Here is a 17,782-nt window from a genome sequence, read left to right as displayed (position 1 = left end):
AAACCATCAACTAATATTTATATGGGTCTGAAATTTGTCCCATAAAGTTTTTCTTAGAGAGGTTTAAGAACATTTCCCTTGAGAGTTAAAACCTTTTACATACCCTCAACTTTCGAGAGGTTTCAATTAATCTTTGAGGTATACAGATAAAAATTCAACTGTCCTTTTTTTGCCTACCTGTAAATTAGATTACAATGAAGCGGTTCAAACTATTGGTGGTTATGTCGATTTTCATTCGGTTAGGTTTACTCATGTAGCCAAAAATATCTAAAACAGCAAATGCTGTTTGCTAGAGAACTAACTGAATTTTCACTTTTGAAACTCCTTTCAAAACATGTGACCTGGCACGATACCAGAGTAAAAGCTTTAAAAACCCATAGAACTGTACAACAGTGAACCCTAATGTGAACTGTAGACCATAATCAAGTGTAATTGTAATAGTTTCATCAATTAAGACAAAAAGGTATCACACTAATGCAAAGTACTAATAATAGGGAAAACTGTGTGTGGGATGGTGGTATATGGGAATGCTGTACTTTCTGCACGGTTTTTCTGTAAACCTACAACTGCTCAAAAAAACGGAAAACAAAAAAACAAAAAAACGTGACTTGCTTTATTTTTAAATGAACTTTGAAACATCAGTGTTTGCTGAATCTTCCTTTTAGAACTAACTGGTAAAACCGTTAAGCCAGCATTAGATCACAACCCGGAATTTTTGAACTGTTTAGACAGGACTACACTTTGGATACTTACAAAATGAGGGTTGAATTCCTCTATTTGTAAACATTTCCCTTTTTAAGTTCCCTTCAAATCTACTACACCTCTATTCTTGGATTTACTGTTTGTTTAGAAATATTTTACTAAATAAAAGGGAAAACCGAAATTTAATTTATAAAGTTTTATTTTTGTTTATGTGCTAAATATTAAGAACTGGACAATCTTCATGTCAGTCTGTTGGCTTGTAGGAGGCCAAGAAGTGTGTGTTGATTTGGGTGGCGAAATTTCCTTTTGGGAATCTGGATTGCAAAATAAAAATTATTTCACTCATTTGTGAGTTTAAAATATGGGGCACCTTTCCCTCACACCTATATATTTAGAGGAAAAGTGCTACATTTCTGCAAACTGTAAAATAATTGTTATAAATACAATCAGCAGCAAGTTCTTAATAATACATTTAGCACTTCTGTAGTGATTTATCACACCCAAAACCTTACTGTCAAATACTAAATACTCACAGAAGTGTAGGACCAATTTTGGTCAAGACCCACTATGAAACCAGTACTGGTTTTTTTCTTGGTAACACAAAAACCCAGGGGGAGAGGGATGTTGTTTTAGTTTCTCAGCAGTATGTAGAACCTTCAAACTAGAGACAATGAAAAGGCAATTTTTTTTTATCCTACTACAATTCTAAATAATTTAAGGCAGGATATACCCACCAAATTAACCATAAAATTCAGCGAAGTAAAATAGTTCATGGAAGAACATGAACTGGAGAAATACTAATAAAAAACTGAAAGGAACTATTTTGGAGCAGTTATCTGAATATTCACTGAAGGTTGCTTTCATTTACAAATGCAATTCAAATAAAAAAAGGCTCATGATCTCTTTCACTGCTACTAGGATTAAATTTAGGTTATCATTCACTAATAAAAGTTAATCGTGAAAAAAATATAAAACATTTTAATAATTCTAAATTTGTATATATAACAGCTAAAACACACAAGGTTGGGAAATTACCATTGACAGTAAAATCAACAAGACCCCAAATGTGACTCTGCTCTTGTTTCTGCCTCTACAGTGGTGAACGTGGAGGCTTGGTTGGTGGAGGGCTTAGAAACAGCAGCAATATGGTTTTTCACCAAGTTGTGCACTGAAATACTTAGATCCAACAGGGCAAAGCCCTTGTTCATATAGTTTTACAACTAAAATACCTTCAGTCTTTAACAGATTCTATGGTCTTTTATAATCATGCCGTTTAGAATTCCAGGGATATTTTTTTCGAAGGAAGACTTAGAGAAAGATTCCTCAACAAACATTTAAAGTAGGAAGTATATGGCTCAAGAAATCAGTTGAGGGAGAATTAAATAATCTTTAGGCACTCTGAAGACTTGAAATTTAAAATGTGCCATTTATGATCAGAAAAAGACCTCAAAAATCACCACTCTGTTGCCCTTACAATAACATGCATCTAAAAATTTCTGGTTATACATTAACGCTTGCTTAAGAGTTAAATATAGAAAATTTGCACAAACAAAAAAATAACTGCCTTTCTGTTCACTTTCCCTTGCTCCTGGTCACCACACAGACCATTTTTCCTCAAATAGAGGGAAAATGATTTGCAAGCCCTTGCCTGACACAAGGAGGATTGCAAATTCCAAGCAACCAAGGAGGAAAATTCACAGCCTTTTAAAATGTCAAGTTTCTTGATGTTAGGAAGTTATTAAACTTTTTAAAATTAAGTACATTACATACTTAAGGAGCAGGAAATGCAAAAATCACTTCATGGTGATATGGTGTATTTAACAATAGTAACTTGTCCAAATAAACTTAAGCTATTTTGCTCACTGTTGAGAAAGGTTGTAATTGAGTTTTAAATTAAAGTTACCAATTTGGAATCACAAACACTGTGTACAATTTTCACTCAAACTTAAATTCAGATGTAATTTAAAGTAAAATAGAATCTATCCAGCATCAAACTTTCCTATTAGAGAAAACCTAGAAGCACAGATTGCTTATATAGAGTACTGCAAATAAGATACCCAAAGCTTTTTCTTGAATACCTGCCCCTTTTAATCACAAAATAATGCAATCTCAATTTTGTTTCTGTTTTGTTCAGTTCCAACTATAGCCTTTTTGACAAAACATTTTCCTATTAACTCAACTGTAAAAAATACAACCAAGCTTGTGCTCATTAAATATACATGTATATAAAAAACATATAAAAAATACAAGATTGATTATGCTAGGAAACTTTTACAGAGTTAACATCCTGTTTTCTCTGAATTTTTAGTAAAGGGCTGAAGGTCAAATCTTTCTGTGCACAAAAACTCAACGTGACTGAAATCCTGAATTCAGTATCATGCCTAGGCATGCTATGCACAGAGTTGATCTTAATATGCAGTCCTTTAAAAAAAAAAAAAGGGACAAAAAATAACCAAACAAAACTCCAAAACACACCACAGGACAAAAAGTTCTTCTTAAATCAAATTCTATTTGTGAATTCAGCAAAATAATTTCTATAAAATAAAACAGCAAAATATTTAAATAGAATAGGGTGGGTTGTATCTGTTTGCAGGGGTATTTGGTTTTTAGACAGGTTCCAAAAATTTACACACATTCAAGTTACCAATTCTCTTTTAAATACAGTATTAACTGATGAGTTCCTTAGAATCTTTAATCAAATGTTTATTCTGAAATTGCCATACCTCAATTATATTGACTAACCAGTAGTTTCTTTTTCAATTAAACCCTGCTTTGAACGTTAAAATTTTTGGAATAATGGAAAAGGAGCTAAGACAATTCTTGCTTTCAAGTAAAACTGTGACTGAGCAGAAAATCAGCCATATGTCTTGGTGCAGTGGACTCCAAGAACTGTGGGATTCTGAAGACTTCCACTTCACTGAGATCCAGCAAAAGGAAAGTATTAGAAGATTCACCTAATAAGCTCTACCTAAACAAAACAAAACAAAACAAGTACACCAAATACAGTCTTCTATTATGCTCCAAGCATCCTGGCATAGCAAATTTTTGCATATTTGTTTGAAGTCTTTTAAAATTCCCATTACTGATACCTAAGTGTTCTTTATCCCACCCAGAGATCGCACTGTGAAAACATTAGTGTAAGGAACATACGTGCAACTGAAAACTGCCTGTTTGTCACATTTCTCCCCTTGTTTTATATTTTATATTCTAGGTGTAAGAAGGAAAAGCTCTGAGCAATACAGCTGTCACTTCGGGACAAACTGTTGTCATTATGGTAATTTTTTCCTCATTGGCTACACTAACTTGGTGTGAAGCCATGCTAAATGTTACAGCATAACTATAGCTTCAAAGAGATTAACCTAACATCAGAATAAAAAGGCAATGAAAAAGATCTAGAAACAATGTTACATCACCAATTTTCCACATCAACCAAATAATTCAAAGGTTACCAGCCTTACACTGCTCATAGTAAAACTGACTCTAGTGGCAAAGAATTAACATGAAACTATTGGTGTGGTTGACATGGTTGGGTTGTTTTGTTGCTGTTGTTTTATTTTTTGTTGTTGTTGTAAAGGAGCTGATCCACCTGCCAAGAGGCAGGCAACACTGGTTGCAGAATGCAGCGGGTATAACAAGAAAATTAACTTTTGTAGTTTTTGTAGATCTGTGAGTCTCACCAAGAAAAGTTTCTTGCTCAAGAATTAACAGTCAAACATTAATATACTATATACACCTTTGCCATTTACACATTAGCATCAGGCCATTTATTACAAAACACTATACACTTTCCACTGCAGGCGGGTTATATATTGACAGCAAATTTCTGCAGATAAGACAGTGAATAAACTCTCCACTCCATGTTGATTAGGAATAGTTTTTCTAGTTTTAAATATTAGCCAGACACAGAAAAAAGTTGGACTGTAAGGCCTGGGTGCACAGTCTTGATGGAACCAGTTAATTATGTGCATTTCACTGATCCTTCGTCTGAGGTGGGGATACTTCTTCACTGCCTTCGTAATTTTCTTGTGCTCGTTGGCCAGTTCTCTGAGGGTTGTTCATGTGATGTGCTGCTGGGCCCGTATACGGCTGTCCATGCACATGGTTATTCTGGGAAGAGGGAAAAGATCTGCATGTTAAAACTTTTCACATATTAAACACACTTTAGACTCAAGTCTGATAATAAGAGATCAACTTGATACTGCTTGTGTTCAAAAATCTTCATTAAAAAATGATTTGTGAGCTAGAACACATCTATTTGGACTCTTTCAAGCACCCTGAAACTTACCTTATTGACTGGTCATGAGATGATATCTACGTGAGCAATAACCCTGAACAAAGAACGATGTTACCGAAAACAAAACAATGTTGAAGCAGACAATGGATTAATCAGGCATGATTAAAAATAAGAGCTTTCTCTGGCTTGAGGAAAGTAACTTTTTTCCTTGTGGATTTGGTTCCTTAGCCTCTTAATGCTCTTATTTTTCTGTGCTTCCTCACCAGCCAAGATTTTAGGCTTTACTTTCTGTTATTTGTATTATGAAAATAAACATGTTGACTACGCATCTTCAAACTAGTCAGTATGCTTCTATCCCTACCCTGAAATATAAGGAAGGATGCCTATAATAGTTCTCCAAGTGTGGTCCCTAAACCAGGTGTGGGGCCCAGTAATCTGTTTTAAGAAGCCCTCTAGGGGATTCTGGTATCTGTTTGAGTACCACTGCCTCAAAAGATCCGAAGTAGTCACACTTGTGTTTCAGAATTAAAAGTTCTCACTGAGAATGTTTCTTCATCTAAATTTCTTCTCGGTTACTATTTTTCTTTTTTGGAGTTTACCACCTATTGAAATCTGTCAAATCCTAGATTTTTTCAACAATTTTCACTACCACTGAAACCTGGGGCAAAGTAACCAAGAACTTCTTACACTTCATTGCCATATGTAATGTCCTCAGAATCCATTTGCAGACTAAACCTTTGCCCTAAATGATGATTATTTTATGTTGACATGGGGCACCTATTTGACAAGGAAAACACCCACAGGGCACACATGTAAACATGCTGCAAGGTGACCCCTTTGACCATTCATTCCTCTTTTGATCATCTCTCCAATGATAGTCTAGATAATCCTTCTATTATTTTACAGCCACAATAACAAATCTGGTCACCACTCTTTAAATAAAGCACAAAAATTGGTTCTGGGGGATAAAAACACAAGGCCCACCTGCTGATACTGAGATCCAGGTGAGTGGGGGTACAATGGGGCATCTTCTGGTGGAGGTGACTCATGCTCATCTGGGGCATCTTGGTCATCCGGCTCCTAATTTTAAATATTTAAAGAGAGAAAAAATCTAATTATGTAGGCAGAATCAAGTTTATTTTAAATTTTTTCTATTTGAAATAAATTTTTAAAAATCCACAAAACTGACCTATTAACTTTTCTTTAACTGTAAATAAACAAATTTAAGGAGTAGAAAAAAACTGACTCAGATGCTCTTTGAAATACATTTCAGACAATTCCACAAAAATTTATCCAAAAGGAGTCTCCCTCATTAATTTAAGACAAAATACATTAAGTATTAAAGCAAAAAAAAACAAAACAAAAAAAACCCAAAACAAAACAAAAAACAGAAAAACCCTTGCAACGTAATTATTCCTTACACAACTGTTAATACATAAACACTGGCCTATAAAGTAAAGAATTACTTTGCATTCTTCCATTTCTATCTGCTGCACACTGGTTGCTTTTTTTACCTCCTCTGGACAGAGTTCACAAGCTTTTGCAAGTGTCATCCTAGCACTATGTGATCTCTCCAAGAAATAACCATTGGATGTTTCATTGCTCTGTACTGGAGGAGACCAATTATTGTAAGTGTATTGAGGATTGCCAGTGTATGGTCTTCTTTCAAGTTCATCTCCAAGCCATTCCACTGCCCAGGTCCACTTTCTTTTAAGATCTCCATTGCCCTTCAGAAGAAAATAAAACTATGTATGTAAGAGGATTCAAATACTTTCCGATGTTAACTTAAAACAACAACCTCAAATTCCCGTGATTCTCTTCTTTTAAAATAGAATCCTTAATTCTGATTTGGATACCTACAAAATTGTAAGGGAAAAAACCTCACCTGTAGGATTTGGTAAGCAACAGGACAATTGCTAAAGAGAGCCACCATACATTTTATACACTGGTATGCTCTTTTCTGATAGTGATTCTTGGAGCGCTGGATTGTGTCAAACAGCCCATCTCGGTCATCTGGGATTCCTTTAAGTGCATTATGAATTCTGAAAAAGAACAAGATATAAAATACAACCTTCTACTTCCTAATAGTAGCTAACATTCATTGAGTGCCTATTATGTACCACTCAATAAATGTTTTTTTTTATGTAGTCATTTAATCTAATCCTACATGGAAGGTACTATTATTAAATCCTTTAACATATGAGAAAATGGATACAGAGGGATTAAATAGCCTGCCCAAGGTCACATAGCTAGCAAGCAGGGGAAATGTCTAGAAGTCTGACCAAGTCTGTGCTCTTACCAACTTATTACCAATCCAAAATGTTTACATATATTACCACAAGCAAATTTAGAACACTAAAAGCAAACTTTTAAAATTAAAGCTAACTAACGACTAAGTCTATGACCGTTGTAGTCGAGAAGAATTTGCTTTAAGTCAGTTCCTTTTAATAAAACTGCATTTCAGAAGGTTAAGTCAGGATCTAGTGACTATGAAACAGTGATATAATTTGGCAATACAGAAATCAACTTGAATTCTAATGTTGAGAATACATGGCAAATAGAGCAATTTTCACTAGCAACTACTCAATTTGGCTGATTTGTCAGTGATTAATGAGCCCATTTCAGTTCCTGCCCAACTGCAACAGAGAAGTATATACAGTCAACTATTTCCTTTCTTCCCCTGAATAACCAATTTAAAAAATGACTTTAGGGGCAAAAATGTGCCTTGTTTTCTTTTGTGTTAAAAACATTTACCTGACAGCAATTCTACTCCTTCGTGTGATGTGTGTGTACACACACACACACCCACCTAACCCAAGAGATCTGAAAATATACATTGCAACAAAAACTTATACCTGAATCTTCATAGCAGCATTATTCGTAACAGACAAAAAGTAGAAACAACCCAAATGTCCATCAATGGATGAACAGACTAAATGTGGTTCATCCATACAATGGAATACCATTCAGCCATAAAAAGGAAAGAAGTACGGATACATGGTACAATATGGATGAACCCTGAAAACATTATGCTCAGTGACAGATGCCAGACACAAAAGGTCACATACTACAACATTCCACTTACATGAAATGACAGATTAGGCAAATCAGCAGAGACAGAGAGCAGATTGATTGCTAGGGGCTGAGGGGTGGGGATAAAAAGGAGTGACTGCTTAACGGGCATGAGGTTCTAAAATGTTTTGGAATTAGACAGTAGTGATGAAAGCCACTGAGTTGTACACACTTTAAAATGGTTAAAAGAGTGAACTGCTGGGATAGTTACCAATTTTAAAAATAATTCTTATGTATACCACATATTTTCCTTAATAAAATAAAATGCTCTAATTCAAAATGCAAGGATTTTGTGGTGCTTTTCTTGGCATCACATGTACTCATATCATCTTGTTTTGTTTGGAAATCATTACTTCAGCAATTTTGCAAAGTTTAAGCATTTCAGACAAAAGAATAAACTATGTATAGGCTTCTTGTTTAAGTTGAAACATTGCAACGTATATTCTGCTTTTACCTTCAGTTTTGACAAGTCATAATGAAGTGCTACTCAATATTTCTGCCATGTTTCCTTCCCATTAATATCAAGTGCTTTCAAATGCCATTTTTAAATCCATGCCTGCCTTGTTTGTTTTCTGATGCCTAGCAGTGCCGGGCACATGGTAGATATTCCATAAATATGTGGACAATGTTGACTGAATGAACTAAAAGCTCACTATAAGAAAAATATTTTCAGGCTTGAGACAATGATTCATAATAACAATACCTTACTAATTTCATTACACAGAAGTCTATATCCCATATTTAATCCAGCACATATATATGCCTTTAACCATTATCACTTGCTCTAATGAAACAAGATAGCTATGATGTTACTGGTTTAAAAAGCTGTAAATGGCTACAATTTTCTTTAAATGGCTCAAGGTTGGGGCTAATACATCTTGCGTCTCATGAAAATTGATTTTTGGTTTGATGTTATTTTTACAATGTTAACTCACCTGCTTGAAACCTCTGATAAATTTGGAGATAATTTGAAAATACTAATTCATGAGTTCTGGCATTTGCAATCCTCATTAAGACTCAGGATTATAATTTTTCTTTTAAGCATTTTGTTGTTGCACAACTTGTTTTCAAGTTTCTGTTTTATTATATTAACAGATGGGAGACAATCTATTATGAAGACTTTAAATTGTTTCCCGAAATAAACCATTATACCACCATCCATGTGGGGAGGGAAATAAAAAACCTGTCAAAGTTGTCAACTAATTTGCTAATTCATCATCAACTGTTTAACTCTTGGGATTAAAGATAATTATCATCATTAATGAAACTCAAATTTCTACCAAAGCTTATTATGCTCTTATGCTGGTTTATCTTAATTTAAAAAAAATCAACTGAAAGAAAAAAGTGAATCTGAAACTTGGGCAACAATACAAGGGAATGAAGAAAAATGAAATAGAATTGTGAGGGAAGGGGGAACTTTTCAGTTTAAGATAAAAAACCTAATAGAACTCAGAGGTAAAAAATATAGGTGACTGGCGATTTCAGTTATGTCTAGAACCTACGTGAGTTTATTCTGATGACAAAAAGGCTATCTACCTGTGAGTTTGCCAGGAATCCTCAATCAGCAAGATTTGCAAAAGCAGATCCAAGTAGGGCCGGAGTTCATAGGTATATGAATATGCAACCTAAAAAGAGGTAAGACATGGTGAGTAACTTATTTAAAAGGAAAAAAAAAATCAAGTTATAGAATCACATGAATGTTTATTTTCCTTTAACCTGCCAGAGAAGTTCACTGAGGACAGTAGATGAAAACTGAGGATTCTCCCAGCAGCAAAAACGAAGCAACTTGACAGTTTCCTCTGAGTTACTGCAATCTTCAATAATTTTCTTCACATAACTTGTTCTCACAAATAAAATGTCTGCCACATTCTGCTGAATTGGCATTATAGGTTGTGATAAATTAGGATCACCAAAAGGATTGGGAAGAGGGGGATTACCTAGAATACAGATTTGTCATGAATGAAACACTGATAAAGCATCTTCACAACAGTACACAACTTTCACCAAGAAAATAGCTTACGCATTATTTTAGAAAAATGACTGATTTTAAATCAAGTTTCCTAAGCACCAAGTAATATTATGCATTACAACAATGCATTCAAATCCTTCTTCTGTATTTAAACAACCTCAGAATTACTTTTAATCAAGTACTATATATACCCCTAGCAGTATTTTAAAACTGTCACAAAGAACAGAACATTCTACTTTACCATTGATCGAAGACTGCATTCTTGATGAGACATTGCAACAGCGGATCAGCTGTGACACTACTGAGTATAATTTGCCTAATTCGGCATACTGATATTTGATTGGAGGACCTGGCCCTTCATCTAAAGACACAAGCATAAAGGTAGCAGGTACACTCAATTTCAGAAGCTGTGTCTTTTCTGCCACACCTACAACAAATGGGGAAGAGGAGAGAAGATGGAAGAGAAGGAGAGGAATAATTGTGTGAGAGGAAAAAAATTAGGATGCATGGACTTCATTAATTAAAAAAACCCAAAATATTTATTATTTTTGTGACTGAAAGCCTATCACTTGTGCTTAGCATTCAGAAAATTATTTAACTAGAACAGAAAATTCAATGGTTTAGTAAAATTAGATTTTAAGTACAAGTGCAAAATAGTGATCATGACTATGACATTCCAATCATGCCAGGCCATAAGGAAGACAAATACTTTCTATGGCCTGGAAAGTCTAGGGGGCCTAGCCCCACTATAATCCATTCCACACTCTAGCCAGAGTGACCTTTCTAGAAGTTTCATCTGTTTTAACACCCTAGAATCACTCATCAACGCCTTCAGAATAAAGGCCAGACACCGACTGTTCACAAGGCTTGCCAAAACATCATCACCAGAGAATTCTGCTCACCATTCCTGCGATTCTCATCTTACACCAATTCTAGTCACTGAATAACTTTCATTTCCTCCAAGTCTGCATCTGCTGTTCATTCTGGATGAAAAACTCAACTACTGACAAATATGATCATGTACTCCTATGAGGTATTTCCATAGCACTCTATTTTCTGTTATAGCTATTAACATACTTTACAACTATTTTTTATTTGCTTCTACACCCCACTAAACAGTAGGCTGTGTTATTTATTGCTGCATTCCCAGATGCACAATAAATACAGGCCCACAATCCCTTATCTGAACTTCTGTAATTCAAAGGACTTTTCAAAATATCATAAAGATTTTTCACAAACTTGGCATCAAACCTCATGCTTGGTGAGAAAACTTGGCCTGAACTGACAGGAGACTATTTATAGTCTTCATTTGCCCCCAACCCCCTAATATGAATATTCATGTTTTACCCCTCAGACATATGTAAGGTATACACACTGTCTTACCTTTCTTAAATCCAAATTCTTAATCTCAAAACATATCTGGCCTTAAGGTTTTCATATTAAGATTTATAGACCTGTTCTTGCTTTTAGCAGGGAAATTTTGTAATTAGATCACATTATGTGTGCTTTAGGAACAGGCAGTATCTAAAAGGGGAGTTAAACAGAATAGGATTTTAGTGAATGCTTAAATTTGGTATTCTGAGGTTTGAAATAAATTCCATTATGCTTGTTTGTGTAAAATCCTCTTCTGTTTTAACTACAAACATCCAAGCATCTCAGGTATGGACAGGTAAGGAAAAAGTACAGACACAACCAGAGAAAGAAGAATGGAAAGTAGAATGTTCATTATGTTAAAAGGATCATGGATCAACTGGTGACTAGTAAGCTCACACATAAAAACCTGAAATGACAGGGATGCTTGGGCACAGAACTTAATTTGGGATGGATATATATATATATAAACTTTTCAAGAAATTATCCTAATCTATCTGCTAATCTCTGAATCGGTTCCAAATAGGGCCAAACATACATTACCATGGCTCAGATTTTAACTGGAATATGTCTCAATAAATTTGTCATTTTGGGTTCAGGGTACTGAAAGCTGATTCACTGACATGTGACTTGTCTTACAATTTCAACCATAGGAAATGTACCATCCATCTCCCTCCCCCAAATACACAACACCAAAATGACAATGAAAATGTTTTGAAGGGATTTTTGATGGTAGTCTTAACTATTAATCTATTTACTCAAGAGACATTTACTGAGTGCTACTGTGCAAAGCTCTGATCTTTATCTCTGCAATCTAGATGGGGAGCAATGCAAAAATCTGAAAGCTATCAAAAAAAAAAATAAATATAAGACAGGATAGCATGATTTCTAGGTAAGCACTGTGGAGTCAGTGAAAAGGAATGATCAGGTGATACTAGAGCAGGCTACTCTCAGAAGAAGAGTGTTTAACATATCAACAACAGAGTAATTTAAATTAATTCCTTAAGTGGATAATTATATTATCCCTAATTTAAACTTCATTTACCTCAACAAAAACTTATGTACAGCTAAGTCCTTTACCCAAACATAGTATCACAAACATATGGGGACCCTTGGAAAGACAGATGCCTTGTGCTAGCCATGGGAATTCTGGGGCCTAGGAATAAGTATTTTCATACAGGAATCAGATTTGGCACCAATGCATTTGGAGATAACAACATGATTAAGCTAGAGATTCTGACTTGTCTGTATCACAGGGATAAAGGACCAGGTGAAAAGTACCATAGAAAAGGTTCAGATAAAATTCACAAGTTTTATGGAATACCGTTTATATTTTAGACTAGGTTACATTTCATCACTTGACTTACATGACTTCACCATTTAGTATGAAATCAATACATTAAAACAAAATTATGAAAACTTAAGTTCTTACCTAAATTGGCATACATTACAAACAGGTTGAAGTACTGCTGTAAATGACGCCCATGCTCTGAAACTTCCCTTCTCAGGAGATTTAGTACTGCTCTTAGTAAGTGATCACTCAAACTTAAGTTATCATAAGCCTGTAAAAGATAAAACATTAGCTGTTTGTTTGTTTCTTAGCAACAAGGTGCAGGTATGATATACTTCTATTTGCATAAAAAAAGGAAATGAACATAATATATATACTGAATACAGGCAGAAACTTCTAGACGGACTGATGACACAAGAAACTATCAAGAGGGGGTTGCTTACTAGGAGAGGGAATAAAGATCTGAGTAGATTTCATTATAGGTCCTTTAAAAAATTGAAGTTCATTATTTTAAATTTTTAAAATAAAAATATGTATTTATAGTAAGTTTATAATTAAGCCACTGCATATAATGGAATAAACAGGGAAAATTCCCTCATGTTTTTGAGGCGCCAACAATCACTATTCATTACTATCAAGTAATTTTAATAGAACTAAGAGACGTCAGCATGTGTGTGTGTGTGTATGTATTTATGTATGTAAGTTAGGTTAACCTATCAAACAGAGGCACATATTTATGACTTCAACTTCCAGGAAAGAGAATTTATTTGTGAACATTTCACTGTTAGAAAGAAGGCTATGTAATTACCTGACTAGATGGTCCAGGAGATGCAAAAGGAGAAGGACACGGCCCATCTTGCAAAGAAAAATGTGCAATAAAAACTATAAGTTTTGCAAATGCACCTCTCACTTCTGCACTAGGGCACTCCAGAAGGTATTCAGAGAAGCGATTTGAAACATTAAAAAGGACATTATGAGCAAACCAGAAACGTACATTCTTGCTGTGACGAAGGAGAATACACAGTGCATCATACCTGAAACAGAAAAGTCTATGAATAATAATTCAGTAACTTTTGTTTCCTATAGTAAAGGGATGGGTGTCTCTATGAACCAAACAAAAATCAAAGACTGTTAGAGACAGAACCAGTGATGGTTGCTTCTAGTATGAATATCAAATGATACATCAAAGCTTATACAGTCCTCTACAAATCTATTACCAAATTCTTCCTTGGTTTAATGACAAGACGGTGCTCTCCCCACCATCTTCCTTTGGAATGAGTACGTAAAATTTGTTCATCAAGGTATTATAATGGCTTTGATTACTTTTACAATTAGAAACTTAAGAAAACTATTGTAATTTTCTACCTTCTAAATCTAATGGGCAGAACTTAATTTAGAAAAGTTAAAACCTAATATAATCAAATAGCTAAGACTTTTTAAGTCTCATCTTGTAATCACTGGAGTATCAAAGAAATGATACAAGGTAAGAGAAGGCCATGTTCAGACTAAGTAAAATCACTTTTAATGTGATTTCTCTCGCTACTGCCACAAAGAGTTTTATTTACTCTGCATTCCAAATTGGAAAAGAGATTCTCATAGTTTGGAAAAAATAAAGCAGCAGTATATCAAAGAACCAAACTAATTTGTCAGTATAATGAACATCCAAAGCAATGTACCAATCACTGGCAGAGCCGCGGACTATTTTCTTCGTATGAAATCCTGTGGTAAAGAGGAATCTAGCAGCAAGTTGAATACTAATCATAGTGATTTCTTCTGCTTCAGGCAACAGGTGATCTTGGCCTATAAATTAAAATGCAGATAATAATAATAAACCCAAATACATGTCTATGTTCAAGCCCCATTTTCAAACAAGCCTGCACTTCCACTAATTTGTTAAAACCCCTCCCAGGCTATTTATGAAATAATTTAGTTCTGATCTTAGCAGCTCACTAAAGCATTGTTTCAAACTAATGCTTGAGCCAAAAAACAAACTGTCAAAACAAAAGCTCCCTGTTTCCAAAGAGTAAGTTAATGTATGTACTGTTTCAAAGGCAGTCATCTTAATCTGACTTTAACCAAAAGCAAAAATTTAGACCCATTTAAAGTGAGAACATTCATTTTATGAACTTAAAAACACATGCTGATGTTTGCTAAGAAATTCTGCAAGGAAAACAAGAATAATTCTTTATTACTAATTTTAGGCACTTACCTGGAGGAGGGTTTAAGTAAACACCATTACATGTAAGCAGTTTTTTCATAAACTGAAAATATTCTAAACTGTACTGCATTCGGTTATGCATGAATTGCACATTCTGTTTCCGTACACTTCTCTCAATGGCTGATGGCATAATAATCTGATGGGGTCTTGTGGTGATAGCAAGCTCCGATATATATTTTATCAACTCATCATCTTGGTCTATCGTGTCCATTCGTTCATAAAAAAGTATGTAAGCATTCCACCACCTTTTCTGGCGCCTGTATGACATGCGCTTCATCATGTGATCAAATACTTCTCCCATGTACTCTCCACCAAAACACTGGTTTTTCATTTCTTCATCGTCATCCATTTTACACTCTGTTACATCTCCATCATCAAATTTATACCAGCGATTTCTCTCACCATCTCCACCATTCCTTTGAATGATGTAAGAATAATAATGGCCCCCACTTGCTTGACCACTGTGTACAAGTACACCCACAAGTCTGTATTTTGTGCTTCCGGCTGTCTCACTTTCAGACTGCTCGTTCTGTTGTATCAACTGACTCTCTGGGTTTACATTATCTCCTTCCAGTTTTGCAACACCTGCAACTGTGTACGGTTCCATGTCTAGCTCTCGAGGAAATTCGAAATAATCATTGAACTTGATTGCACATTCTCTTTCCCAGTCATAATCGAATCGTTTTAGTTGGATAGCAAGAACAGGAGGTAATTTTTTAATTAGCAAGCGCTTTACGGTATCAACCTAAAATAAATGGAAAAATTTACTAGATGTTCTCTTACAATCCACTGCAAAAAAACTCAAACTTTTAAATTATTAAATTATTTTAAGACAAATTATGTATAAGTATAAACAAATACATGATAATGAACGTAAGGCAATTTCACTCTAGTTTTTTTTTTTTTTTTTAAAGTTAACTGACCCTAAAAATGTGGAAACGGTCTATGCCATTTGTTACAAACTGCAAAACTTAGTGATATAGACATTATGTATTGCCAGGTTTCCATATTGTCATTGCTATCTAAGAGAGCATTACTTGTTTGATGTTTACTGTTACTCTAATGAAAGTGGTCTGCCATGAGCAAACTGAAGAAATACCACAGTAACAATAGCAGCTAATATTTATTGGCCAATAAGGGGCCATGTAATATGCTAAGTGCTATATAAGAATTAACATATTTAATCCTTACAACCCTCTGAGGTGAGTACCACTCAACTTTATGTTAGAGATGAGGATGAGGAGTTGCAGAGAGGTTAAGTAACCTGCCTCAAGTCTCACAGCTGTGGGTGGCAGGCAGTATGGCTTTACAGCCCACAATTTCAATATCTAAGTGGTGCACAAAAGTCAAAACAACAAGGGTGACTTAGGTGAGAAGGTCTGGGAGCCCAGAAAGAAATACACTATTCAATACATTTTTTGGCATGTGAATTGTCTTTCCAAAGAGCTATGTCCCCACAGATGAAAATTAATTGAGTGGGTCTAAAAATCTGATCCAAGTGGTTAAAAACGCAGATGGTAGAAGAAATCTCATGTGGCTAAATAAAAGTAACTAACGGTGTTAGCAAACTTCTTGGCCTTGAAGAGTACCTCTGGATGTGAGAGGAGAAATGTTTTCCTCTATCAACCCTGTAGCTTTGAAGAGCTTTTCAGGATAGAAAGTGTCTGTGTAACACACAGATAAGACAATGTGATATTAAGCTATTATGACTTCTAAAATTATCTCATTTACCTGTTTTCCCTAGCCCAACTGGCACTACTCTATCTTTCCCTGACAAACCTTTAAAAATCAGGTTATCATCTTGACTACCTCTCTGCTACCACTATAACAAAGCAGGGTGGGGAATAAAAATAGAGGGTAAATTTTGAGGATGAAGAAACACAACCAGCTTTTTCCAAATCCATTAAATGTAATTAAAGGTAATCATAATCATTTAAAGCAAAACCGGATAATCTGTACCTTTTTATTGCATTTTTCACAATGATATGCATTTGCACCTTCTAATAAGTCTCCTTTGACATACTGCTCCAAAGAATCAAGAAGATTTTGGTGATTTCTAATGTCTACATTCAGAGTTGTAAAAGATTCTTCACACTCGTACCTAAAAGATAATATTTAAGAAATGATCAAAAGGATTTAGGTTTTCTAAGCATTTAATTATGAACTTAATGAAAAACACATTTGCAATATTTACTATATAATACTGAACTTGTAAGTTATGGGATGTCATCCACAAATGAGTTACCATTTGTGGTCACTTACTGTGTGTTGTGCAGAACATTAGGGTGTTTACACACTATGCTAGGTTCTCAGTCTTACTGACAAACACGCTAGAGAAATACCACCATCAACTCTTCAGAGATGAGGGAAACGGAATTCAGAAAGATTAACTTGGTCAAAATCACCAGGCAGAAGGTGTTTTGAAGCCAGGCCTGTTTGCCCTCAAAGCTTAAGTTCTTTATAGTCTACCATGTTGCTTCCAGTATTATCTATTTAAACGGTAATTCACACCAAGGTGAAAGCACAATTTCATCAAGTTCTAAAAAAGGATATTTTAAACTACTAATGGGCTGAATCTTAAACATTCCTCCTTTTCTACAACTAGAAGCTAAAGAAAAGTTTGCACATACAAATGAGTAGGAGATAAGCGATCCAAGCAGGAGCCGCTATTCCAGATTGTAGTAATTTTCTACCAAAGGGACTTTCAGATTTCTGATAAAACATATTCATAAATTCAGAACATGGGATATGGGGAATACACCCTCAATCATCAAATTCATTCATTTGACAAATATACTGAGTATGTAAAGCACTGTGGGATACGCGGCGTTTAAGATAGTTCCTGATATTTAGGGGGTTTTCAATTTAGTTAGGGGACAAAAAGACAGCTACACAAAATAAAGGTATTATAAATGTCATGAACAG

The 17,782-nt window shown here is 34.8% G+C and overlaps 1 protein-coding gene across 5 annotated transcripts in view; it reads right to left on the bottom strand.

Moving 5' to 3' along the window:
* Positions 1-883: 883 nt before the first annotated feature.
* USP9X (ubiquitin specific peptidase 9 X-linked) overlaps positions 884-17,782 on the bottom strand; it is a 144,987-nt gene continuing 128,088 nt past the window's right edge. For 3 of the 5 annotated variants that reach the window (XM_037822178.1, XM_037822180.1, XM_037822179.1), the window contains exons 35-46: positions 16,817-16,958; positions 14,849-15,602; positions 14,316-14,439; positions 13,448-13,673; positions 12,781-12,910; positions 10,219-10,404; positions 9,725-9,945; positions 9,545-9,633; positions 6,822-6,978; positions 6,403-6,663; positions 5,921-6,016; positions 884-4,809 (exon numbers count right to left, since the gene is read on the bottom strand). In XM_037822178.1, coding sequence (XP_037678106.1) covers positions 4,672-4,809; positions 5,921-6,016; positions 6,403-6,663; positions 6,822-6,978; positions 9,545-9,633; positions 9,725-9,945; positions 10,219-10,404; positions 12,781-12,910; positions 13,448-13,673; positions 14,316-14,439; positions 14,849-15,602; positions 16,817-16,958 — 2,524 coding nt within the window. In that variant the 3' untranslated portion in view covers positions 884-4,671. The remainder of the gene's footprint in view (positions 4,810-5,920; positions 6,017-6,402; positions 6,664-6,821; positions 6,979-9,544; positions 9,634-9,724; positions 9,946-10,218; positions 10,405-12,780; positions 12,911-13,447; positions 13,674-14,315; positions 14,440-14,848; positions 15,603-16,816; positions 16,959-17,782) is intronic. The other 2 variants (XM_037822181.1, XM_037822182.1) reach the window with 1 other exon arrangement.

Source organism: Choloepus didactylus, chromosome X (genome assembly GCF_015220235.1).
Source record: "Choloepus didactylus isolate mChoDid1 chromosome X, mChoDid1.pri, whole genome shotgun sequence".
Lineage (NCBI taxonomy): Eukaryota > Metazoa > Chordata > Mammalia > Pilosa > Megalonychidae > Choloepus > Choloepus didactylus.
This window is presented reverse-complemented; position numbering and strand designations above follow the sequence as displayed.